Source organism: Geotrypetes seraphini, chromosome 3 (assembly GCF_902459505.1).
Source record: "Geotrypetes seraphini chromosome 3, aGeoSer1.1, whole genome shotgun sequence".
NCBI lineage: Eukaryota > Metazoa > Chordata > Amphibia > Gymnophiona > Dermophiidae > Geotrypetes > Geotrypetes seraphini.
This window is the reverse complement of record NC_047086.1, coordinates 341,549,009-341,576,518: the sequence shown is the minus strand read 5'-3', so window position 1 is coordinate 341,576,518 and position 27,510 is coordinate 341,549,009. Positions and strand designations below refer to the sequence as shown.

Here is a 27,510-nt window from a genome sequence, read left to right as displayed (position 1 = left end):
AGGGAGAGAGGAAGGAGGGATGGATGCAGAGCTTGGTAGGGCAGGGCATTTGGATATAAATCCCTGGTTTATATTAGAGTCAACCTTTTTTCCTCCTTTTATGGGGGAAAAAGGTCACCTTGGTTTATATTCGAGCATATATGGTACTACTACTAAGTAAGCAAGTTACAAAACAAAATGCTAATGACAACGGTACATATATAAATGTCAAAATATTCACTCAAAAATTTCTCTATTAGAAAAGTAATAAAAGGTATTCAAAGTGCTTGAGTCACCACTAAAATGTTCAGTAGTGTCACACAAAGAGGGAGGAAAAATGGGCATTAAGCAAAAAAAAAAAAAAAAAAAAAAAAAAAAAAAAGAGACAATTGATGTTTGTATAGCTAAGTGAGCCAATGAGTCAGAAACAGCAAGGTACTCTCACCAATCTGAAAACCCATTCCAGGGGAATTCTAGAACATAGCTGTTTACAGTTATGCGCTTATTACATATGCACTTACACCTAAAAATGCCAAAATTATTTAAATATAGGCTTAACTTACAAAGGATGTGTTTGCAAGGTGTAGTACACATGGGCAGAGCCTAAGAAGGACTCAAAGGGGCATAAATTTATAGAATACTGTATGCTACTCACATCTCCAACTTTTAGGCACCAACAATTACATCAAAGCTAACGCTGGTATAAATGCTAGTGCATAAATTACAGCCGCATACATTCCTTTATAGAACAGGCTTCTGCCAGGCACCTATTTACAAATAGGAGACTGACTATGTAGATACTATGTACCAGTGGGAAGAGAGCAAATGACTCCTAAAAACGCTCAGAGAAGTGAAACTCTGAAGGGGAGGTGGATACCTTCCCTTGGGGCAAGAGTTTACCGTCCAGTCATTGCATTTTACTTTACAGAACTTCACTTTCTAGCCACTGGTAAAATTGTGAACAGTTTAAATAATTTATAAATTGACAAAAAATTGTTCAAAAAATTATTATACAAAAAGACTCTTGCTCATTGGAAACTGTACACTTATCTGTGCAAGCTTTTTAAAGTTTGTGGTTGTACAGACCCCTAAGAGCCTGTACAACCACAAACTTTAAAAAGCTTGCACAGATAAGTGTACAGTTTCCAATGAGTAAGAGTCTTTTTGTATAATAATTTTTTGAACAATTTTTTGTCAATTTATAAATTATTTACCGTAAACTGTTCACAATTTTACCAGTGGCTAGAAAGTGAAGTTCTGTAAAGTAAAATGCAATGACTGGACGGTAAACTCTTGCCCCAAGGGAAGGTATCCACCTCCCCTTCAGAGTTTCACTTCTCTGAGCGTTTTTAGGAGTCATTTGCTCTCTTCCCACTGGTACATAGTATCTACATAGTCAGTCTCCTATTTATTATTTCATTCAATTTACTGACTAGTATTCACATATGAGTCCCTGTATGTTTTTCTAACGAGGCACCTATTTACAGCATCCTATCATTGACTTGCCCTATCCATAGAAGCATGATAGCAGATAAAGGCCAAATGGCCCATCCAGTCTGCCCATCCACAGTAACCATTATCTCTTCCTCTAAGAGATCCCACGTGCCTAACCCAGGCTTTCTTGAATTCAGACACAGTCTCTGTCTCCACTACCTCTTCCGGGAGATAGTTCCACTCATCCAACGTCCTTTCTGTAAAAAAGTATTTCCTTAGATTGCTCCTGAGCCTATCACCCCTTAACTTCATCCTATGCTCTCTCATGTCTTAATGTAGGCCTGTACAACTCAAAAATGATCCGGGGCCGAAACAAAGTCAGTAAATGTAGTGAGAGCCAAAGGTAGTGATCACGGCTCGAGGCACCCGGAAATGCATGTACGTTGCCGTGATAACATCACACGCATGTGTGACATCATCACTTTGAGATCTGCGTATGCACAGAGGCCTTCCAGACGGGCCCTGAGATGCCAATAGGGGGTGCCAGCAGGGAAGAGGGCAGGAGAGGAGAGGCACTGGCAGCAGCTGATTGCCTACAGCAGTGTTTCTCAACTACTTCGAGCTAAGTACCCCCAACCACAGACCTCCCAAGCTCTGCCCTAAACCCACCCAAGCTGTGCCCCAGATCCTGCCCCCTTTACTAATTGTAATGCAATTTTTTCCTTTCATTTTTCATATACAAACAGCAGATATAAATTCTCAAAACTGACACATTTTGATCACTAAATTGAAAATAAAATCATTTTTCCTACCTTTGTTGTCTGGTGATTTAATTAGTTTCTGGTTGGATTTCCTTCTGACTGTGCATCCAACATTTCTTTCACAATCCAGCCCCAGCCCCTTTGGGTCCAGTTCTCTATCTCTTTTCCCTCTGCTTACCCTCCCCAGATCCAGTGTCAGTTCTCCTTTATACCTACCACCACCTTTGTTCCAGGTCTCCCTCCTCTGTTATGATCTTCCATCTCTCTGTTCTTCCTCAGGGTCTCTCCCACTCTGTTACATCTCCCAAAGTCTACCAGCTGCCTCCTGTCTTTCTTCTGCTTACAACCCCCACCCCCCTCCAGCATTTGTTCTCCTTTCTTCCAGGTCTCTCTCTGCTTCTCTCTTTCTCCTTCCTTCCTCCCTCCCCGGCCAGAATCTTTCCACCTCTCTGCAGTCTCTCTCTCTCTTTTCCCTCTATACACCCCCAAGTCCAACATCTGCCCCCCTCTCTTCTGCCTCCCCTTTGTTTCAGGTTTCACCCTCTCTCTATCTTCCTTCTGCTAACATTTTGAGTCCTCCCACATTTGATCCAGGTCTTTCTGTCTCTCTCACTCTCTTTGTCTTCTCCCTCCCCGGGGCCTGGCATCTCTCTCTCCTTGGTTCAGGGTGTTTCCCCTCTCTACTTCCTCTAGTCCAGCATCTGTCCTATCTTTTCCTGTCTTCAAGTCTATTTTCCCGCCCCTCCTCAAGGTCCTTTTCTGTCTCTCTCTCCAGATCCAGCGACCCGCTGGGGCCCTCGCAACGGGCGGGGCCTTACCTCTGCTACTTCCCACACCCAGCGAGTCTGCCGCTAAGCTAATTTTTGTACCACACTGGTTGCTTCTTTTTAGTATCCATGTTTCATATCAAGTTACATACATTTTCCTGCATTTGCACTGTACTTTGCTGAATTTTAAGATGGCTTTTTACTATCTAGCTTTCATATTAAGTTACATTTTTTGTATGAAACGCCATTATGCTGCATTTAGTTTTTTCAGGATTTTTTGTAGCTTCTCCGACACCTTGCGCACAAATTAGGAAAGCAGTTTTTCCTTTTTGTTAATTGTCAAACAAGATAACGTGCATTACGACTGCTGCATGTATTTGACATCCTTACGTGATGACGTTGGTCCTTAAATGATGATGTTGGTTCATCAGCTGTTTTTAAAAAAAGGGATTCACGGCATTCTTTTCGCCATTAAAACTGGTATAAGTTGTTTACAGCTTCAAATGAATTCAATTTTTGGGCGAGTGCTCTCTGCAATAGCCATGATTTTTGGGTTTAAATTTACAACTTAGTTTTTGAAATATTTTCTTGTGTTTCAGAGACATCTCCACCTTTGAAATAATGTTTTGAACTAAGGTTTTGGTTCTCTGACGCAGGATCAAAACGAACCACATCAGAACCTGTGATTTAAGATAAGTCTGCCTTTTGAATCATTTTTATAAGAGAAAGTGATAATCTGTGGGTACACAGCTGAGTGAAGATTTCTGAATATCAACTGAAATATATTAAAAAAGCAATGATTGGGTGGTGAGGTGATAGTCTTGAGGTTTGCCCCTTGTTTTTGCCTCCATGTCTCTGAGCACTGGTTTCATTATAAGTTGATATGATATCTAATAAATATTATTGAATACACTAGAGTGATTTTGCATCAGATTTGCTAAGCTAATACGGCAACCTGCAGAGCAAACCTAGCAGGCTGCCGTTGGCTTCCGAAGCACATTCCCTCTGCTGCAGTCCCGCCCCTCCTCTGACATCAGGGGCGGGACCGCAGCAGAGTGAACGTGTGCGGAGACTCACAGCAGCCTGCTAGGTTCGCTCTGCAGGCTGCTGTAATTAGCTTGCTGGTCTTCGAAAGTGGCAGCGCCGCTTTTAAAGGTGAGACTAGGAGGGAGGAGCAGGAGAGCAGAGTAAGAGCCAGGCCACAGTGAGAGCCGTTTTGGGCTGCCTGCGGCCCGGGGGACGTATGTTGTGAAGGCTGTCTTAATGTATATTTACTGTGCAACAAAGATTTATTTATTTGCAAATAAAGACAACCACACAATAGTTATAAATTACAGATATATTATGTACTACATTAAACCTCTGTTTTATCTCCAGAGACTTTGATGTTCAAGTCTTATACCTGCTAGGATTCTAAATTACTGCCCATTAGCAACACTGACTGGCTGAACTCATCACACAAATACTAGGCTTCAGAGGAAGCCATGATCCCCATCCTCCCAAACTAACAATTGCTGCTTAAGTGAATGGCTTGCGAGGGGGTGGTACTAGTAAAAGCCATTTCCAATGTGGCAGCCTATAATCTAACAGGTAAGAATACAGGAAAATGTCTCAGATGTCTAAGAGCAAGCAATGGATATCTAAATTCATCGCTTACTTCATTTCCAATAACATCAATATTCTGTTGGACCTGTGGAACCCACTGTCTTAGAATAGCAAAAAGCTCAGAAACTGAAGTGTTTGGGTTGACGAGAATTTCCTGGCATGCTGCATCATTGGGGTCAAAGAAGGAGAACTCTGAAAAGGAAAGAAAAATTTTAAGTTATTTATATAATTTACCAAGGTGCTATTTATTAAAAAGATGAACATGCTTATACTGCTTCATAAATAAGTTCCTTATTCAATGTTCTTTACCATGGTAATACAATAAAAGTCTATTTAAGATCACCTAATAAATAGGACCAACCTGCCACAGTACCAAATTGCTGTCTGCCCACAAAGCTGCCTGCTCTCTGGTAAGATGAGTTTTAAGGGCATCTAGGATCACCCTGCCACCAAGATGATAAGCTGGAGCAATGGCCTCCTTAATGGAGCTGAAACAATGGCATCCTTAATGGAGATAAAACAATGGCCTCCTTAATGGAGATAAAACAATGGCCTCCTTCATAGAGCTGAAACAATGGCCTCCTTAATGGAGATGAAACAATGGCCTCCTTAATGGAGATGAAACCATGGCCTCCTTCATAGAGCTGAAACAATGGCCTCCTTAATGCTGTAAGCTGAAACACTGCCAGGTCCTTTCTCTGACTAGCATACATAACAAATCAACTATCCTGACCAAGGCACTAAATTGGCTCTCCAAGCCAATTTCCTACCCAAGGGAACCTGATCAAGACACTAGTCTGCAATCTCTTTAGTACTGGCATTCAAAGACACATAAGACCCTGCCTCAGGGGGGGAAAAAATAAAAGACTGAAGCACAAAACAGTCTGTAGACAGAATCAACCATATATCAACATCTGCTGCATACTCTGTAAAAAAAAAAAAAAACTGCAGTGAAACACTCTATGGTTGAACCACCACATTAGCAACCGAATTAGAGCTCTACCAAGTAGGAGCTAAGGCCTAATCACAATCAAAATTTCCAGAAGGGAATTGGAAAACATGCCAAAGAAAGCTATGCGATGAAACTGCAGTGTTAACGTAAATGCAAGATGTAGAAGCAAGCTATATTATGAACATCTATTCAAAGTACCGCACATAGAGCAAAAAGGCATCCGCCTAACAAAAGTGACAGTAATGCAATTTGTAAACACCTATGAAGAAATCCAAGCTGCTCTTCAAAAAAAGAAAAAATATTTCTGGCTCATAACAGGGCTAAAGTTAAACAAAGATTTAAATAAAATGAAAATCTAGATGGTCGTAGAAGATATGTACTTGAAACTATTAGGCTAAGCCATTTTGGAGCTGAGAAGAGAGGGTACAAGGAGGCTGAGAAGAGAAGCTTAATCTTAAAAGAAAGGCTCAAATGGGACCTAGAGGTTAAAGCCCAGTGAGGTTATGAAATTAAGATCAGGTGAGCTATGTGTTCAAAGACGCAATAGACTAGGTTAGGTGCAGATGTATTGCAAAACTGCAAACGATATCCCAGCTAGAAGAGCCAAATGCTTCTGGAAAAGCCAAACATGTTGGTGAACTGGAAAGCCAAACAACTGAATAGCTATAAGTCAGTTCCCTGGAACAGGAGCCATATCCAGCCCTGTGGTATAGCTTTCCTAGTAAGCTGTATTTATTTGTTTACTAGGAGTAATGTAAACATAGAAACATAGAAAAATGACGGCAGAAAAGGGCCAAAGCCCATCAAGTCTGCCCACTCTAGTGACCCTTTGCCTTGATTTTGCTCACCACCCCCTGCCTTTACATCATTAGAGATCCCACATGAATATCCCATTTATTTTTAAAATCTGCCACGCTGTTGGCCTCAATCACCTGTCGTGGGAGTTCGCTCCAATGATTGACCACCCTCTCGGTGAAGAAATACTTTCTGGAGTCACCATGAAATTTCCCTCCCCTGATTTTCAGTGGATGCCCTCTGGTGGGCGAAGGTCCTATAAGACAGAAGATATCCTCTTCCACCTCGATACGGCCTGTGATATATTTAAATGTCTCAATCATGTCCCCTCTCTCTCTTCAAGTGAGTACAGCTGCAATTTATTCAGCCTTACTTCTTACGGGAGATCCTTGAGCCCCGACACCATCCTGGTGGCCATCCACTGAACTGACTCAATTCTCAGCACATCTTTTCTCAGCACATCTTTCCGCTTTAAACAAACTAGCACCACTAAAAACAAAAAATAAAATATGCAGACCATCAGACAAATGGTTTGACGCCGAACTCCTACACCTAAAAAGACAATGCAGACAATTAGAAAAGACATGGAAAAAACAGAAACAAGACCACACCAAAACAGAATGGAGACACCAAATCAAACAATACAAAATCAAACTGAAGGAAAAAAGAACAGACTACTACTCCAAACTCATTGGCACCGATAAACCGGACACAAAAAAAACTTTTCAACCTTGTCAGAAATCTCACTGATACCAAACCCCACCTCGCCACCCTAGGAAACCAAACTCCACCAGCCTCCCAACTAGCGGACCATTTCAAACACAAAATCATCACAATCAGATCCACATTCAACAACTCTCGAAACATCTTAGAAGAGATACTAACAAAACCCACAAAAGACGAAGCCACTTCAGCAGATAGGATCTGGACCGACTTCCCAACGACACAATGGTCAGATCTAGACCGGCTGTACAAAAAATACAGCAAATCTTCATGTGATTTGAACAATTGTCCTCCTTATCTACTAGCTACAGCATCCACTAAATTCACAGCTGGTCTCACGCTATGGCTGCAAACCACCCTAAGGGAAGGTCAGTTCCCCCCGGAACTTGGCGAAATCATAATTACTCCCATACTAAAAGACCCCAAAGGCCCAATAGACAGCCCAACAAATTATAGACCAATCGCTTCTATACCTCTATACGTCAAACTCATAGAGGATCTAGTAGCACAATATCTCGCCAATTACCTAGAAGACCACCACATCCTATACCCTACTCAATCCGGATTCAGAACCAATCACAGTACTGAAACACTTCTGGTTTCCCTACTAGACATAGCCCGTCAGCACCTCAGCAAAGGAAATAAGTTACTAATCATCCAACTCGATCTTTCAGCAGCATTCGACTTAGTTGACCATTCCACACTACTCCAGATACTAGATGCCATAGGAATATCAGGTAATGTTCTCAACTGGTTCCAAGGATTCCTCAAAACAAGATCATACAGAGTCAAGTCAAATGATCTTCTATCCAACTCATGGTCAAATCCCTGCGGAGTTCCACAAGGATCCCCTCTATCGCCCATACTTTTCAACCTCTTCATAGCATCCCTAGGCACGGCCCTAGACGCCCTAAACATTACATCCTTCAGCTACGCGGATGATATAACCATCCTCCTCCCCTTCGACATTCAAGACCCCACCTCCAACAGACGCCTGAAAACAACATTGGAAACTGTAGAAAAATGGATGACGAACCACAAGTTAAAACTGAATGCGGAGAAAACCAAATTCCTACTACTAGAGAAGGAACAAAAACCATCCCTAACAGAACTAGATGTAAACACAATCAAATATCCAATACAGAATACTCTCAAAATTCTGGGAACACACCTAGACAGAGGCTGCACAATGCAAACACAAATACACAAAACCATAAAAAAAGCATTCTTCACCATGCGAAACCTAAGAAAAATAAGAAAATTATTTTCCAAAGAACACTTCAAGATCATTGTACAATCCCTCATACTCAGCTCCTTAGATTACTGCAACAGCCTCTACCTACCTTGCCCAAATACTATGATAAAACAACTACAGATCGTTCAGAACACAGCTATCAGACTCATCTACTCGCTCAGCAAATTCGACCACGTCACACCCGCCTATGTAGACTCTCACTGGCTTCCGATAAAAGCAAGAACTCAATTCAAACTCTACTGCTTACTTTTCAAAGTAACCCATGGTATGGCCCCCAATTACCTGAACAACCGTCTTTGCCGCTACCGACTACCCAGATCAAGAAGAACTCAGAATCTTTTCACCTTCCCCCCTCATAATGGTACCCGACTTAAGAAACTTTACGACAGCCTTTTAGCAACTCAGGCAGCGAAAATTGACCCCACCATCACCAAACTGATGATCAAAACAACAGACATCAAAGTGTTTCGGAAAGAAATCAAAACATTTCTTTTCAAAAAACACGTCCTTACTTAATATTCCCCTCCCCAATCACACATGCACTCTCCCCAGCAAATAACACACTAGTCATCCCCTTGAACCTCATTTACCAAAAATATCCAAACTCCTAAATAAGCATCTCCCTTAGGTATCCACTCAACTGATTCCTTCAAAGTTAGGTATCTTTCTTCAGTTGCCTATATTGTTTTCCCCACTGAACCTTGTAACTACTTGAACCCTGTCAAGCTATTCTATCGATAAATCCAGATATCTTATACTTGTATTTCTATACCACAACATGTAATTTACTTAAATCATTGTAATGTAATTCTCTCGGTAATGTCCTGATCTCTTTTAACTGTAATCCGCTTAGAACCGCAAGGCACAGGCGGAATAGAAATCACAAATGTAATGTAATGTGGTCTCCAAAATTGAACACAATATTCCAAATGAGGTCTCACCATGGATCTGTACAGTGGCATTATGACTTCTGGCATCCTGCTGCTAAAACCTCTACGGATGCAACCCATCATTTGCCTTGCCTTGGAGGAAGCCTTTTCCACTTGATTGGCAGATTTCATGTCATCACTAATGATTACTCCTAAATCCCGTTCTTCTGTGGTCCTAGCTAAGGTCTCACCATTTAACTTGTAAGTCCTGCACAGATTTCTTTTACCCAGGTGCATCACTTTACATTTTTTAGCATTGAAGTTGAGCTGCCAAGTCGATGACCATTGTTCCAATAGTAGTAGGTCCTGCGTCATACTGTCAGGCATAGTGCTTTTACCTACTATGTTGCACAGTTTGGCGGCGGCGGCGCCTCTTGAAGGAATTCACTTAAGATGGTTTATTTCACTAGAACTCTGCCAACTGCATTACATAGAGGGAGGACTCGGACAGAAGGAAGGCCTCAGAGCAGGCCTCTGAAGTCTGAAGAGTCTTCTTCGCAGTATGGTTGAGGCTCCTAAAGGTAAAATAGGAGCTGGGAAGAGGTGAGTTGGGGAGGACCCATGCACAATTTTTTTTTTTTTACTGCGGAGCAAGGGTTTTAACCTTTCACACAGGACGGTAAAAGGCCTTTCTCCCATTCCCAAAGTAAACTGGCTGCAATTTTTCACATTCCTGTGGACTTCCCACGGGAACCCATCCCTGTGACATTGAAGGGGGGGAAAAAAAGTTTAAAATGCCAGAAAATAACATAGCACATACTGTCTTCTAAAGAAGGCTTCAATGGACTGGAAAATGGCAGGGGGAGTGATAGGGAACTCAGAGACCTCCAAGATGTATCTCTGCTCCACTTTTATTATTTTTATTGTATTTTTAACAGGAGCTAATGTTAAACAAAGCAGTTCCATACGCAACTGAGACTTAGGTATAAATTGGGTCAGGAAAAAAAGTCCAAAGACACTCCAACTTGACAAATGCAGCAGAAAATAAAAACAAGCCAAAAAGGCTCCTCAAAAGCAAATGGAGCTCAGAAGAGAAAACCTCAAAAGAAATTACAGCTCAACTAAAAAATTATAAAAACTCAAGAGCAGTGGGAGGAAGGAGGGGGCTTTAAGAGAACCACATAAAGCCATCCACTTGAAAGGCTGAGCCTAGGTGCTGCCAAACTGAACACAAAACAAAGAGATTGCAGAGCCCTGCCAAACCAGAGATCAGGTATTCAAAGCCCCAGGGACTGGGGTACAAAAAGGACATCCTGAAACAAAAAGGAATCCCTCAGGGACAAGGTATAGGGAAAGAAGTGACTAGCCACCCACATTTGACACCCTGAGGGCACAGAGTGATCCTACAGAACCAACTAGCAGTCACTCTGTGAGAGAAGCAGAGAAATTAAGAGCCAAAATGGAATACAAATACTGTACTGCTGACCCCAGTAACATTTTGTTTCTTAACTAGGAATCCACAGACCTACCAAACCAATTGAGACTGCACAGACTTACACCTCTATTACTTATCTCTAACACATGCAGGGTAACTGAGAAATACAGACTCTCTAGGAGGAACTAACTGCACAACTAATATATAGGCTCCACCAGAATTCTATAGTTCTCAGTCTCTACCCACCTGCTAGTAAGAAGGTGGCAAGTCAAATATGCGCAAGACAAATGGGCAGACATTTGCGACCAATCACGCAACAGACAAATGTGTGTGAAACAATTACATGCAAGACAAATGTGTGCAACACAATTGCGTGCACGATATGAGCCAGTAAGAATGCATAGTCCATCCAGCTAGGCAGGTCTGGACTGAGGTGTACTAAGGAACCCCTAATGTTACAATCATTGTGAATTTTACTTTTGCAGTATGAGTGCAGGGCTTCTATTAAATTCTAAATTAAACATAAATAAAATATTTTAAGCTGTATTCACATTTAACCATTACTCAAATTTTAAGTTTCTGTAATTACCATAGTTCGAAGGCATTGGTGCTGCAGCAACTGAAAATGTAACTGGTCTATTTGAACCTGGGAATGAAAACTGGTATCTTCCACTAGGTATTTCTTCTGGGTCAGTTTCTGAAAAATCTTCTATGGTCATCTTCTAGACAACCACCTTAAAAAGAAAACAAAAAAAATCTATGAATCAGATTTAATTAAAGTCACAAAATGCATGCTAATATAAATTTCACCATACTAGCCTCACATTTTCTACTATATTAATCCACCTGGTATTTTTTTTTTTCATCATATTACTTTCTTTTCATGTTTTACTCCCAGCAATTCTTTCTGTTTTGCCAGAATATCTGGGAAACACAGAATTTTACTCTTCCTATGCTATCCTGAGGCAGGGCAAAAAATAATTTTATGTTACAGTAGATGAGAAACTTATGAATGAAATATAAACAGACAAAACCATGATCAAATATTGTCAACCTATAGGGGACCTCTTCTGCCTGGTCTTTCCCCATCCCCTCGCTACCTATCAGCAGGGTCTCTGGCGCTCGCTCGCTCTCTCTCTGCCTGCCAACATCCACGCACCCGACGGTCTAACAAAGTTCAGCTTTCCCGACAGCGATTCAGCCAGGCTTGTGGCAGCCACTCAAGGGACCTTCCATCTGTGCACCTCTCTCACACCGCAACGGAGATAAGGCCCCCAAAGTAGCTGGAAGAAGCCCGGCTGAATCGCTGCCGGGAAACCCGAACTCTCCCTAAGAGCGTCAGGTGCGTGCAGGGCCGCTTTTACCAATGGGCAGGTGTGTGGGGGGGGGGCATAAGGGGAACCCGTCCACCCATTGGTAGGTCTGGCCCGAATCGGCGCGCTCTCTTCTGCTGGTCGCTCCTCACCCCTCCCCCGCGCTCTTTCCTTACCTCTCATCCATTACTGGCAGCGATTAGTACGGGCTGCTTTCGGCGGCGTCAGAACCAACTCTCTGCTGGGCTCCCCCCCCCACTTGCCTGCTTTGACGCAACTTCCTGTTTCCGTAGGCGGAGCCTTGCTGAAAGAGTTGGTTCTGACGCTTCCGCTAATGGGGAAGGGGAAGGCTGCGGGGAGGAAAGGAGCCAAAAGGACCCCAAGTGAAAAATGAACGAAGAGCCCTGTTTTGGGATCTAGTTAGTGCAATACATACTCCTTTCCCCTAAACTACTAGTAATCATTTCTATAGCGCTACCAGATATGCGCAGCGCTTTACATCAAAACATTTTTGTTTATTTATTTCGCTTTCTACTCCATTTTTTCCCCCAAAGAGCTCAGAACGGGTTACAGATTTTAAACATACATAATATACAGTTATGCCATAATAACAGTACAAGTTTTTATCCTAACTTGACACATTCTAGGAAGTCTAATACCAATATACGGTACATAACGTGACCATTTATTTTTTTCCTCAAAACGGGACATTACTAATTTTTAGGTAATAACATTGCAAATATCTTTCTCTTTTTCTCTCCCTGCCCTACACCGCCGCCAATTTCTTCCTACTTCCCCAACGCAGCAACAGTCCAGGTGCGTGCAGCAACTTTACAAACAGTGGGGGCACAAGCCTCAGTTCTCCCCCCCCCCCATGTCAGTTATGACGTCAGAGAGGAAGTTCCTCTCCGACGTCAGAATTGACGTCGGGGGGGGGGGGGGAGGCTTGTGGGCTCGCCACTTGTAAAATCACATCTTGTTGTCCCCAAGCACAGCACCTTTTTTTGAAATTGTTACAGTGGGTTGCTCTCTGAAAACGGGACATTTCGGCGTCCTAAAGCAGTGCTTGGGGACAACAGCATAGGCTACCTAAAAACAGGATGGTCCCATTCAAAACGGGACGTATGGTCACGTTAAATATACATAGTATACAGTTTACAGGTTTAAATTCGCCATAGTTACAGTGCAAGATTTATCAGTACAAATTTTTATCCTAATGTGACACATACCTGGGATCTAGTGCCAATGAACATTTCTTTGTAATGCATCAGTTGTGGGCAGGGGAGTTCAGTGAAGAGGTTTGTTTTCATTGCTTTCCTAAAGTTGAGGAGTCCTTCAAGGGATCAGATATGCAGGGAGCAGCTAATTCCAGTGGCTCCCTATGAAGTGAGAGTAGGAACGTTGTTTGGCGGTTTGCAGTTGAAGGGGTTGTTTTGAGGTGCATTTCATTCTGGGAGCTGTAGGACCTGTTTAGCACGTATGGAAGACCTTGGTCGTCACATAGCCTGGCGCCATGTCGTGCAAGGATTTGAACGCTAGCATCAGACCCTCGAAGTCACAATGTTTGACTATGGGCAGGCAGTGAGCCACCAATAGAGCTTGAGAGACAGGATCGTGGGCGCAGAGGTTTTTTTAGAAGTTATGTAGGTATTTAAACATCTCTATCATAACTCCCCTTGCCCGCCTTTCCTCTAACTTACGCCTTATGACAAAGACCACTGACCATTTTAGTAGCCTTCCTCTGTACCGACTCCATCCTTTTTATATCTTTAAAGGTGTGGTCTCGAGAATTGTACACAATATTCTAAATGAGGTCTCATCAGTCTTATACAGGGGCATCAATACCTCCTTTTTCCTACTGGCCATACCTCTCCCTATGTACCTAGCAACCTTCTAGCTTTCGCCGTCACCTTTTCAACCTGTTTGGCCACCTTAAGATCATCACATACAATCACACCTAAGTCCCGCTCTTCTGTCGTACACACAAGTTCTTCACCCCCTAAAATGTACCGTTCCCTCGGGTTTTTGCAGCCCAAATGCATGAACTTGCATTTCTTAGCATTAAATTTTAACTACCAAATTTCAGACCATTCTTCAAGCTTCGCCAGGACTTTCTTCATGTTATTGACATCATCCGGGGTGTCTACTCTGTTGCAGATTTTGGTGTCATCCTCAAAGAGGCAAATCTTATCTGACAGCTCTTCAGTAATATTGTTTATGAAAATGTTAAAAAGAGCAAGTCCAAGAACAGAACCACTGGTTACATCCCTTTCCTCAGAGCGATCTCCATTGACCACTACCCTCTGTTGCCTTCCACTCAACCAGTTCCTGACCCAGCCCGTCACTTTGGGGCCCATCCCAAGGGCACTCAGTTTATTTATTAGACGCCTGTGTGGAATAATGTCAAAAGCTTTGCTAAAATCTAAATACATATCTATTTTCAGGCAATTTTGCTGTCAGTTTTTTATTTTCCTGCATGGCTTCAGTGCTCAGAGTAGAGAATGACGTGGTGGCTGTTACCCGAGGCTAGCCATGGGTAACCCACCGAAATGGTGGAGAGGGAAAAAGTGCTCACTGTGTGTATGGGGATAAGGCCATCCACCGCCCCGTTGAGCGGTTAATGGCCTTGTCCCCGCAGTTAAGGGAGGGAACGTGCGCGGCCCCCTCCCTCCTTCCTACCTACTAGCTGAATCTACCTCCTTCCCTCCCCCTTACCTTCGCGGCGCGTTAGTTTCCAGAGTAACTTGCTCAAGCCGCTGGAGCCTGCCTGCAGTCACGTGCGTCTTTGGGCAGACGCTTCTCCTCTGACGCAACTTCCAGTGGGGAGAAGATGCTGAAGGGAAAAAATAGGGAACACAGAGTGAGGAGAAGACGCTGAAGGGAATGGGGAACAGAGAGTGAGGAGAAGACGCTGGAAGGGAAGAAGACAGAGATGCCAGACTATGGGGGGAGTGGAGGGAAGAAGATGGATTCCAGACCAATTTGGGGGGGAGTGAAGGGAGAGACACAGTAACAGACAAATGGAAGACGCAAGAGGGATCCCTCCTGTTCAGGCCCACTGCGAGACCACCAGAGAATTTATAAAAGTTATGCAGGGGAGGCGGGTAGGAAGTAAAAGATTTTACAGGAGGCTGGAGGGATCCCTCCTGTCCCTGCCCACTTAAAGACCACCAGGGAATTCAAAATTTATGCAGTGGAGGTGAGAGGAAAGCAAAAGATTTTAGAGTCAGTAGGGACAGGAGGTGGGAGGGATTCCCCCTGTCCCGGCTCACCGCTGGACCATCAAGCCTTGCAGCAGGTCCGGCAGAGACCTGTAACAAGTCTTGGAGGGGGGTGCTAACCTGAATATAAGCTGAGACCCCCCAAATCTTGGCTTATCTTCGAGTATATAGGGTACTAAAATAAATAAATTGCCTCAGATTTTGTATTAATATTGCTTCACATTCTGTAGATAAATTGTTAAAAAAAATTTTATTTCCTGGTTCCATACCTTTCCCACATAATTGATCTGCATTAATTCACCACAGCCACTCTGAAAGGCCATATAAGTATACCTTCATATGCTGTATCACCTCAAAGACATAAGCACATAACTTTTCCCCTTTTTATCCTGTTATATGTACTGAGTTATTGTTCTTCTCTAAATAATTGCAAGACTCCACAAATAAAACAGGTGACTTGCTAGTCGAAGTCCTGTTAGCTTAATAAGCTTAAAATCCTGTTTTGCACTTGGCATCTGGTGAGATTAAAGAAAGGCACACAAGCTGCCTTAATCCACTATACTGAAATCCTGCATAACTTTCAAGCAGCTCAGTAGCAACACAGAAAATAATACCAACACATTGGTTCATATTCAGAAAAACGCATAGACATAAAAGTCGTTAGCAAGAATGGCTTTGAGCTTTAATGGCAGGAGGAAGAGGAAATTTGTGTCAAAACCTTATCTGAAAAATGGCTTACTGCCCAGCTGGGTGAAGTTCTAAGTTCTGGAGTTTTCATTTGGAAATATCAGAAGACGCAAATCATTATGGGTTGTTCACCTTCCCAGAGCAGTATCATTCACACTATTACAAAAAATGCACTATTACAAAAAAAGCATAAAGATCTCCTTCCTCCTCAACAGGAAAATGAAGATTCCCCTATTCCTTTGCCAGTTAAAAACTTGGACAGCTATGATGCTGAAGATGACTTCAACCGAGAAGCTGCTTGGCATAAGCAAGGTCTGCAAGAAAATAATCCGATAACTTTTGAGCAAAATAAAAATGTTGCCAAAACTAAGCATGTTCTTCTGAGGACTTCCTCTTTGCCTGATCTCTCCAAGGAGAAAAATGCTGAGAGATCAGCTACAAATGCAGAAATTGCAATGTCCAAGTTAATAAATTATCAGAAATACAATGCTGAGGACATACAGCTGCAAAAGCAAAGCTCAGCCGAATCTGAGCTGCCTTTATCCCGAGATGAGAGGAGTGAAAGTAACCAAAAGAAAAAACGGAGATCAAAGAAATTGGGAAAACGGGGACAGCATACCAAGCTCGGAGATAAAAGACGACTTATGTGCAATATAACAAAAAGGGTGGATTTTCCTGATCTCCTTGTAAAGGCACACCAGAGTGCATATGCCTTTCTGAAGCCTAATCTTTCCAAATATGAAGCTATTGTGTGTGTAGCAAATGAGGCAACACAGACTCAGCTAATATTGCAGCAGATGATCAACTTTCTAGCATTTCGCTTTGGTGAAATGAACCACCTTTTGCAAGAAATTGCAGATGATGGAGAAGATCTTCTGAAGGAGGTAGGAAAGAATCTTGCCTGGCCACTTAAAGAATGGGATTCAAAGGAGCAGCCAGATCTCTTGCAACAGTTACTGCAGTATACAATCAATAAAATGCAAGTTTTAAATGATGCAGTAGCTTTGTTAACCTCTAGCACACTGCGGGAAACATGCAGTTACCTAGAATCTGCTGTTAATAATTTACAGGAAAAACTGAAATCAAAACAGCAGCTTGACAATCATCTCCTTAGGATAATGAACTTGCTTGAAAGTTACACTGTGGGACACCATCAGTCCAACCCCCGTGATTTGACTCTTTACTCAGAAGACAGTGGAATTGGAATTGATAATGAATCTTTCAAAGAACTTTCTTTTTCTAAAACACCAAAACATTTTGAGGACATGTGTTACCCAGCTAAAAATGGTGATGAAATACCTACTTGCTCAAATGTGACACATATAAATACCGGTAATTCATCTATGCCTGCATGTTCTAGCTTGGCAAGCAGTTTTTCTCTTAATTCTCTGGATTCGCTTCCCATTTTTAATGACAGTTCCAAAGACTCTCAGTCAACAGATTCCACTGACGATAATGATTGCTACGAAGAAGATGGTGATAATGAAAGCTTATCCGAAATGTTGAAGATGGCTTTGCTTAGAAGGCCTATGACATCGCCTGCAAGAACTAGTGAATACAGGCCTTCTTCCAAAATGTTAGAGAATCCTAAAAATGAAGAAATGACACAGAAAATGAAGTATGCCATCAGTGAAAAAATCAAATTTGTTCCTGTTAAATTGGACAATAATACGTGGCCAGAAGAGGAACAGGGAAAAGGAACTTTGATAAGGTCAAGTTCGGTAAGTGGGTGTAGGAAAAGTACAGTTAAACCAAAAAGATCAAGGTCAGCAGAGTCTCTGAAAAGCCAAGCAGAAGACCCAACCCTCTTAGAACTTCAAAGAACCCAAAAAGAAATTGCTAAAAGATTAGAAAAACTGAACCTCATTAACAGAAAGAAGGATAGCAATGGTAAGCAAGAAAGCCTGAGACAAAGAGTTCCAGCCACCCTGCAAGGTACTGATCATGTTGCGCCAAGATTTTCTACCAATAAACTAAAAGCTTCACTGAATAAAAATTTCAATATTTTGCCTAATCAAGATAAGGTGATTTTAAGTAAATGTGAGCATAGCATTTTATATCAACCAGATGAAAAAGAAGTTAGAAAGTCTTTAACATCAATTTCACCTACCCAAGTGATAAGCACTTTAGAAAATGGCTGCATTTCTCCTCAACATTCGGTTAAAAAACTTATTGAAACTTTCAGTTCCATAGAAGTCTTGGCAAAACCAACAAATGTTAGATCCTTAGGACCTCTCAAATGTGTCAGAAAATTTGGAGTACCGGTTTTGCCTCCTACCATTCCTGTATGTAAACAGCTAGAACCTTTGAGTCGCAAGCCTGTCTCACCTGCACGGATCACAAACCATTCACAAACATGTACAAACCAGAACAAATTTTCAACTGCCTTTCAACCAGTAGGGCATACAGAGATTTCCTGGAATGAAAGCAATAAGAAAACAGCAGACAACTGGGAGAGCCTGCCACCACCTCCCCTTGAAATCTTGATGGATGATTCATTCAAGTTATATACAGAGGCTAAAAGTCAAAAAGACTCTGTGATTAGCATTGATACTAAGTCAGAAACTGTCAATATGGAGGCCCAAATACAGCCTGCTACTTCAAGTAAAATGTCAGCTTCTCAAAAGATGAAAGTCTCATTGAAAACTTTCGAACTGCTACCAAATAAAAATGTTACCAGTACCAATATAAATAAAATGCTTAGAAATTCCAGTCAGTACTCTAACCTAAGAAAACACTCATTAGAGCTGCATCGTGCTAACATTCATGTCAGTGTACAAGAAAATGTTGCAGCAATGCAGACGAGTCTTGAAATGGAGCAGGCTGCACATTTGTACAAGCAATCACATAAAATAATCCCACTTCCACATCCTGGAGATGTTCCAAAGATATGCAGTAGTGGAGAAAGAAAAGAATCTCGTGCAAAAGTAGCATTAGTGCAACATCAAAAGCAGAGTTCTCCAGCTTCACTCAGAAAAAATGATAAAATTCCATCAGGAGCCAGAAAAGGGTCCCCAACTAGAATGCATTCATCTATTCCTACTGAGAAAATGCTCACAAAGTCACCTGCAAATCAAAATCAAGCTCCTACACCTGTGCAGTCAAGATCTTCATCAATTCAAAGGCAAGCTAGTCCTCCAGTTAGCCCAAAGATCCAAAGCCCTCCTGCACAAAGGAAATTATGTAGTCCACCAGCTCAACAACAACAACAAACAATACCTAGCCCTCCATTAACAAGACGACAACAAAGTCCACCTACTCCATATAAGTTGACAAGTCCACCAACAAGTCGCAGAACTTCAAGCCCACCTCCATGTTCTGCCTCCTGTTCACTGCCTCTGTCTACATCTTTATCATGTGGAATACTACAAAATAGTGTGGATTCTAGTGATGAATTCCATTGTTCCTCAAAAATTATCAGTAATGCCCATTCAATATTTTGTCCAGCAATAACATCTTTATTTGAGGCCAAACCACCTTCTCCAACCAGCATTTACAATATGGAGGCTAATAATCAAAGCCAGAGTCCAGCATCCTCAGGGAGAAATAATTCTTCACTCAAGCAGAGTGGACACCAGCAGAAGAGGATGGTCTTGAGTGCTGCCAACCCCAAGCCTTATGTGAGGAGGTGCTATTCCGACCAAAGGACTGAGGCTAAACTTCAGCTTCCAGTCTCTGTTTATGCTTTGGCTAACAGTGAACCTGTGAAGTAAGTAATTTCAAATTCACAATACTGTATGCTTTGCTTTCTTTTTTAAATAGCTACCATGAAAATTAGCATAATGTTACTTGCATAATTAAACTCACTTTAGTCATAAGCTTGAAAAATTATACATTTATATTTATTCAATCCTTAGGTTAAATTATCTGATATTTAAACACAAAGCATAATATCATCTAGATATTTTCCTGTGAATTATGGAGAAGACTACTTTAATCATTAGCTTTGTATGGGAAATAGTGAGAATTGAGTTCATAGATTGAGTTCCTACAAAATCATGATTTCTTATTTGTAGGTATAAAAGGATATAGAAACATGATGGCAGATAAAGGCCAAATGCCCATCCAGTCTGCCCATCCACAGTAACCATTATCTCTTCCTCTCTCTAAGAGATCCTACATACCTACCCCAGGCTTTCTTGAATTCAGACAGTCTCTGTCTCCACCACCTCTTCTGGGAGACTGTTCCACGCATCTACCACCCTTTCTGTAAAAAAAGTATTTCCTAAGATTACTCCTGAGCATATTACCTCTTAACTTCATCCTATGCCCTCTCATTTTAGAGCTTCCTTTCAAATGAAAGAGACTCGACTCAATCACATTTATATTACGTAGGTATTTAAACATCTCTATCATATCTCCCCTCTCTCACCTTTCCTCCAAAGTATACAGATTGAAATCTTTAAGTCTGTACCCATATGCCTTATGACGAAGACCATGCACTATTTTAGTAGCCTTCCTGTGGACCAACTCCATCCTTTTTATATCTTTTTGAAGGTGCGGGCTCCAGAATTGTACACAATATTCTAAATGAGGTCCTCACCAGATTCTTATATAGGGGCATCAATACCTCCTTTTTCCTACTGGCCATACCTCTCCCTACGCACCTTAGCATCCTTCTAGCTCTCGCCGTCACCTTTTCAACCTGTTTGGCCACCTTAAGATTATCACATACAACCACACCCGAGTCCTGCTCTTCTGTCGTGCATGTAAGTTCTTCATCCCTAAACTGTACCGTTCTCTTGGGTTTTTGCAGTCCAAATGCATGACTTGCATTTCTTAGTATTAAATTTTAGCTGCCAAATTTCAGGCCATTCTTCAGACCAGGTCTTTCTTCATGTTATTATTCACAGCATCTGAGATGTCTCCTCTATTGCAGATTTTGATATTATCTGACAGCCCTTCAGCAATATCATTTATTAAAATGTTAAAAAGAACAAGCCCAAGAACAGAACCTTGAGGCACACTACTGGTAACATCCCTTTCCTCAGAGCAATTTCCATTGATCACTACTCTCAACCAGTTCTTGACCCTGCCCGTAACTTTGGGACCCATCCCAAGGGCACTCAGTTTATTCTGTGTGAATCACTGTCAAAGGCTTTGCTAAAATCTAAATACACCACATCTAGCATACTCCCTCTATCCAATTCTCTGGCCACCCAGTCAAAGAAATTGATCAGATTTGTCTGACAGGACCTACCTCTAGTGAATCCATGTTGCCTCCGGTCCTTTAATTTAGTGTTTCTCAACTTCTTCAAGCCAAGTACCCCCTAAGCTCAACAAATACCAACCGAGTAAACCCCCCCCCCCCCGCCCAAGCTCCACCCCAGACCCACACAAGCTCTGCCCCTGACCACACCCCCATAATAATAGTACTAATTGTAACACAATTTCTTCTATCCATTTTTCATATATACACAATATAATCTTATTAATACCTAATGGTAACCACAAAATTTAAAAAACACAGCACACTGTACACAGAAAAATGTTAATTATCATTTATATTCGTGGGGGTTTTTCCAAGAGGTCAAGGCAGATGACTTTAAAATATGCAATCAGTAACAACTATAGAAAAATTGACAAACATAGAGCAAAATATAGACAGCAGATATAAATTCACAAAACTGATACATTTTGATCACTGAATTGAAAATAAAATTATTTTTCCTACCTTTGATGTCTGGTGATTTCATGAGTCTCTGGTTGCATTTCCAATATTTCTTTCTTTTTGCCTCCTGCACGCTTCCTCTCCTCCAGACCCCATTCCCTTCCTCAACCAACATCTCTCTCTCTCTCCCTCCATGAGTCTAACTTTTTTTCCTTTCTCCTCCACCCCTATTGGCAATATGTCTCCCTCTCTCTCTCACTATCCATCTGTCTTGAGAGATCCAGGCATCTCTCCCACCCCCTCTACTGCCACATCCAATATTTCTCTCATCCCCCCGGATCATGTGCAGCATTTTTCACCACTGCCCACCAGCCCCATGCCCTTTTCTCCTTCTATCACTCCTCTCCATCACAATGCCACATTTCTCCCTCCATCACTATGTCCAACATTCCTCCCCTTTGCATCCCTCCCTGCCCGCTGCTGAAGCCGCTGCCGGGGATCCCTCCCTTCCTGCCTGACTGTCTGCCGGACCGCTACACCACCCTACACCCCCGAAGTTGACCCTGTTACTTCGTTGTAGCCAGACTCACTCCATCCTCCCTCAGCAGCAACTCCATGCTGGGACAGCGCATGCAGCGATTCACACGTTGCAACTGGCTAGCCCATAATCCTTCCCTCTGATGTCAATTCTGACATCAGAGAGAAGGTTCCAGGTCAGCTACACAGTGTGTGAGCCACTGTCTGCATCCCTGCATGGAGTGTTGCTGGGGGAGGAGGGAGCCAGTCAGGCTCCAACGAAGTAACGGTCAGCTTTGGGGGGGGTGCAATGGGCCGGCAGACAAGGAGGGAGGGATCCCCAGCAGCAGTTTCAGCTGCGGGCAGGGAGGGATCTCCACCGGCGACCAGGCCACATACCCCCAACAAGCGGCCCACGTACCTCGTGTTGAGAAACACTGCTTTAATTCACAAGATTCCAGAAACTTCACCATTCTCTGTTTTAAAAGTGTTTCCATTAATTTGCTTACCACAGAAGTCAGACTTACCGGCCTGTAATTCCCTACTTCTTCCTTCCACTTTTGTGGAGAGGCTACACAACCATCCTTCTTCAGTTCCACTCCTGACTCTAGAGACTCATTGAAAAGATCAGTCAGCTGAGCCACCAGAACTTCCCTAAATTCCTTCAGCACCCTCGGATGTACACCATCGCTTTGTCTACCTTTATTTTAGCTAGTTTGTAGATCACAGATGAATTTAACAAACCCGACACAGTCCATGTTTTGGCACATAGGCCTGCCTCAGGGGCACAGATAAAATCTATAGAAACGATCAGATTGATTGTATGATTCAGAGGACTTTTAATTGAACAAGAAATATAGAGCTTTGATTGTTTTAACACACTTTGCTTTATTAACTTGTTTAATACATAAGAGTATATCTTTTCAAGGTTGATGTGTACAGCCCCCTCTCCACTTTTCCTTTTTTCTGTTTGTTGTTCGTGCGTTTCCTTGTTTTTGTTTTGTAGAAGAGTAAACATGCCTTAATTTAAGCATTTTTTCTATTTTCAGTGCTGAAGGAGCTTCTCAGAAGGATGGTGAGGCACACTATAGCCAATGTTTAGCTGAGCTCAAGAGGTCCAGTCGATCAGCATTTCACCCTGAGTTGTGCATCGTGGGACAGGGGCTCCAAAAGGAGGAGTAACAGGGGAAAAAAAGAGAAGATTGAAGGCAGATAAAGACCATATAGCCTATCTTTGCTTCCCTATCCATGTCCTCCACTATCCCTTCCTTGGGAAGGGGTAAAACACAGACCTCACGTACCTGACGGACCTCGTGGATCTAAAACCGCACGTCCTTATAAATCTGAGGTCCGTGCCACTTGTAGTTAGTTTCTGGCTCTGACAGATCTTTATGACAATTTAGCGCTGACAGATCTGTCTCAGCATAGGGAGGGAAAAGTATTAGGATCCGTCAGCGCTAAAATGTCATAGAGGTCTGTCAGAGCCAGAGACTAGTGCTGGAGTGGCTCTAAAACGAATCCTTTAAACCGGTTTCCTGCAGCCCCAGTAAATTTAAAAATCTGAGGTCCGCGGCTCTGAAAGACCTCTATGACATTTTAGTGCTGCCGGATCCTAATATTTTTCCCTCCCGGATCCGCCAGCGCTAAATTGTCAAAGAGGTCTGTCAGAGCCGCGGACCTCAGATTTTTAAGGACGTGCGGTTTTAGATCCGCGAAGGCCGTCAGGTCCGTGAGGTCCGCGTTTTACCCCTTCCCCCCTTCTTCTCCCTTAGAGATCCAACGTACTTCTCCCAAGCTTTCTTAAATTCAAATATAGTTTTCATCTCTACTAGGAGGCCATTACACACATTCACTACCTTTTCAGTGAAAAAATATTTTCTAAGGTTACTTCTAAGTCTATCCTCTTTCTCCTTCATCCTATGCCCCCCTCATTCCAGATTTTCCTTTATTTATTTTAGGTGTTTACATACCACCTATCAAAGTTATTTAACTGGTTTACAATCAGGTACTTAAGAATTTTTCCTGTTTGTCCCAGTGGACTCACTATCTAATGTACCTGGGGCAGTGGAGGATTGAGTGACTTGCCCAGGGTCACAAGGAGCTGCGTGGAATTTGAACCCACAACCTCAGGGAGCTGAGGCTGTTGCTCTAACCACTCACCTCATGTGCATTTATGGCACATAGGTATTCTCACAAGAAAAATAATATAATAACAAAAAATCCAATCTCAAAAAATATATCTATGTTATTAGCCTAGTAGTGAAGATACCCACTGAAGCACATTTACAAATAGTGGAGAAAAAGCCTTAACTGCATTAAAAAATGCTTTCAATATCAGATGGCAACTCAGCGGGCTATAAGTCAGTCAAATTCTGTCTCATAGGCTAAAAAACTCCACCAAGTACAAAATGCTGTTTTCAAAAATGGGTTAACCCACACTACTGTGTACAAGAAAACAACAGTGGTGTGAGTTAACCCATTTTTGAAAATAGCATTTTGTACTTGGTGGAGTTTTTTTTGCCTATGAGACAGAATTTGACTGACTTATAGCCCGCTGAGTTGCCATCTGATATTGAAAGCATTTTTTAATGGCTTTTTCTCCACTATTTGTAAATGTGCTTCAGTGGGTATCTTCACTACTAGGCTAATAACATTGATATATTTTTTCAGATTTAAATATCTCTATCATATCTTCCCTCTCACCTTTCCTCCAAAGTATACATTTTGAAATCTTGAAGTTTGTCCCCATGACAAAGACCACTGACCATTTTAGTAGCTGTCCTCTGGAATGACTCCATCCTGTTTAGCATCCTTCTACCTTTCACTGTCACCTTTTTTATCCTTTTGGCCACCTTAAGATCATCACATACGATCACACTCAAGTCGGAAAACTAGCTTATGTGTGCATATTTGTTTGTCTCATTTCCACAGTTTCTGATTTTTTTACTTGCTTGGTAATTTGTCTTATGGTGCTAATCCACTGTCTGTCTAATAATAAGCTTTGAAATGTGATTTCCTGGAAATGTCCAGATACCTCTTATTGGAATCCGCCTAGAACTGAAAGGTTAAGGTGGAATAGAAGTCGATAAATTTGATGTAATGTTTGTGAGTCAGGCAATAGGACCACACAAAATTAACTGCACCTATTTGTTCCTTATTAGATACATAAAGGTCACCAATTATATAATCAGTTAAGCTCCTAAACTGAGGTGGAACTTTTTAATCTGGTGGTGTTTAAAGCTGCATTAATGTGGGTGCCATGCTGACCACTTCAGCCCAGATTTTCAGAAGAGTTGGGTTTTTTTGTCATTTTTGGCCTATGGGGATTGATATTAAGAGCAATTTAACTGGGCAGGAGCTTCTCCTGTCCATTTAAATCACACTGGGCAAGCCATCCTGGATTTTTAACAATTCTTAATCACACAGTCTTATTGAAATTCAGGAACTATACTGTAGATGTTCGTGATACTTCTTAATGGACTTCCTTGTACAGTAGAGGAGTAAGTAGCCTAATGGTTAGAGTGGTGGGCTGAGAGTCAGGGGACTCCAGTTCAAATCCCACTTCAGCTCTTCTGAGTCAGAAAAACACCTTCTGTACTTGAATGTATAAGAAGCCAGAAAGCCATTGGCGTGCATTCAGATACAGTTAGTTTTTCTGACACTAGGGGGCTCACAATAAAAAAAAAATCACAGAGCTGAAGTGGGATTTGAACTACGGTCCCCTGAAACTCAGCCTGCTACTCATAACATAGTAACATAGTAAATAATGGTAGATAAAGACCTTTAAGGTCCATCCAGTCTGCCCAACCGTACACGCTCTATAAATTAATGATTTTTCTGGGCCAGCATTTTTGCTGATCTAAATAACAAAGGTGTACAGGTAGAGGCTGAATACTGCTACTAATACATACAGAATTGCATACAGAATTGCATTTTAGAAACAACGTCCAACTCAGAATAACGATGTCCAGGTCAGTACGCCGTTGGTATTTTAGAACAGGATCTGCCGACATACAGCCTGTTCTACAATACGTGAGAAATGTGCTGATGACATCTAGCACGAGCATTCATTTTACAAACTGAAGCATAATTAATGACATGGGGACATCTTTGTCCCCGTCCCCGCAGGAACTCAATTTCCCCATCCTGTCCCTGTGAGTTTTGTTGCTGTCTCTGTCCCATTCCTGTAAGCTCTGCCTTAACCACACAAGCCTCAAACACTTATGATTTTAAAGTGTTTTGAGGTTTATGCAGATGAGGACAGAGCTTGCAGGAATGGGACAGGGACAGGAAAAGAACTCGCCGGGACGGGAAAATGAGTCCCTGCAGGGACGGGGACAAATTTGTCCCCATGTCATTATCTATGTTTCAGTTTGTAAAATGAATGCTCGTGCTGTATGTCGGCAGATCCTGTTCTAAAATACCAACGGCATACTGATCTGGACATCTTTATTCTGAGTTGGACGTTGTTTCGAAAATGTAATTCTGTATGTATTAGCAGCAGTATTCAGCCTCTGCCTGTACACCTATTTTATTTAGGCTATCAAAAATGCTGTCCTAATGCAGCAAAAATGACCTAATGCGGGACATGCTAAAGTAGTGATCTCAAACTCAAACCCTTTGCAGGGCCACATTTTGGATTTGTAGGTACTTGGAGGGCCTCAGAAAAAAAATAGTTAATGTCTTATTAAAGAAATGACACTTTTATAGTTTATAAATCTTTCCTTTTGGCCAAGTCTTAATAATAATATTGTAATTTATGGCTAAAGAGACATATGATCAAGAAACTCTTTTATTTTACTTTTGTGGTTATGATAAACATACCGAGGGCCTCAAAATAGTACCTGGCGGGCCGCAAGTTTGAGACCACTGGGCTAAAGCATTCCACATAATTATTTTTCTTAAATTTTTTTGAGGGGGCATGTCAGGGGCAGAGAGGGTGCATTCACGCACTCACTATGTTAGTGCATCTGCATTACCGCATACTAATTAGTTAGCACCTGGTTAACGCGGTAGCTCATACCGCCTACAAAATAGGCAGCAGTAAGTGATTTTATGGTAATTTTAAATTTCTAAAAATGGCTGCACACTAATGCTAACATTACCACATAGTCATATACAGTGTTGAAAAAATGAAAAATGGCCCTTTTTTACAGCTGCAGAAAAAATGGCCTAAGTACACAGGAAAGATCCATGTAAGGGGCACTAAGGCTTAGTAAGAGGACTCTATAGTTAGGTAGAGTCTGCCAGAAAGAATGGTACAAAGAAACCTGTTATAATGTATTGTGTGTTATAGGAATGCCCTATAGATAGAGTTCACAGGGTTCCCTGAGCTTCTAGGAAAATCTAGCTTGGATTCTCTCATAGGAGGGCAGGATTCATCCACTACTATATAAGACGGACATTGCTACAGGTCCCCAAAACATAAGTGTCTACTGAATATTTTTTCAGTCACAATAGGCAATGCTACAGATTCTAATGCAGTAACAGCATGTATGCACAGAAAGGGCAGAATAGGGGTTATATCATTTCTTTTTTTTACTTGTCATTGTTTCCAGAGGCATCTGCTTTCTTTCATTTGACTGTG

General features: G+C 41.9%; 2 protein-coding genes across 4 annotated transcripts in view; one reads left to right on the top strand and one right to left on the bottom strand.

Moving 5' to 3' along the window:
- The window catches only part of CLIP4 (CAP-Gly domain containing linker protein family member 4), a 93,582-nt gene extending 81,410 nt beyond the window's left edge, over positions 1 to 12,172 (bottom strand). Inside the window, exons 1-3 of one of the 3 annotated variants that reach the window (XM_033939162.1) lie at positions 12,065 to 12,172; positions 11,165 to 11,309; positions 4,599 to 4,738 (exon numbers count right to left, since the gene is read on the bottom strand). In XM_033939162.1, the coding sequence (XP_033795053.1) occupies positions 4,599 to 4,738; positions 11,165 to 11,294 (270 nt within the window). In that variant the 5' untranslated portion in view covers positions 11,295 to 11,309; positions 12,065 to 12,172. Of the gene's footprint in view, positions 1 to 4,598; positions 4,739 to 11,164; positions 11,310 to 11,675; positions 11,946 to 12,064 lie in introns of those variants that run through there. The other 2 variants (XM_033939163.1, XM_033939161.1) reach the window with 2 other exon arrangements.
- A 4,218-nt stretch (positions 12,173 to 16,390) lies between these two features.
- Positions 16,391 to 23,192, top strand: PCARE (photoreceptor cilium actin regulator). Its single transcript, XM_033935391.1, has 2 exons — positions 16,391 to 19,505; positions 22,973 to 23,192. Exons 1-2 carry the CDS (start codon positions 16,441 to 16,443, stop codon positions 23,103 to 23,105), a joined length of 3,198 nt encoding a protein of 1,065 aa, XP_033791282.1. The 5' UTR covers positions 16,391 to 16,440; the 3' UTR covers positions 23,106 to 23,192.
- Positions 23,193 to 27,510: the final 4,318 nt, after the last annotated feature.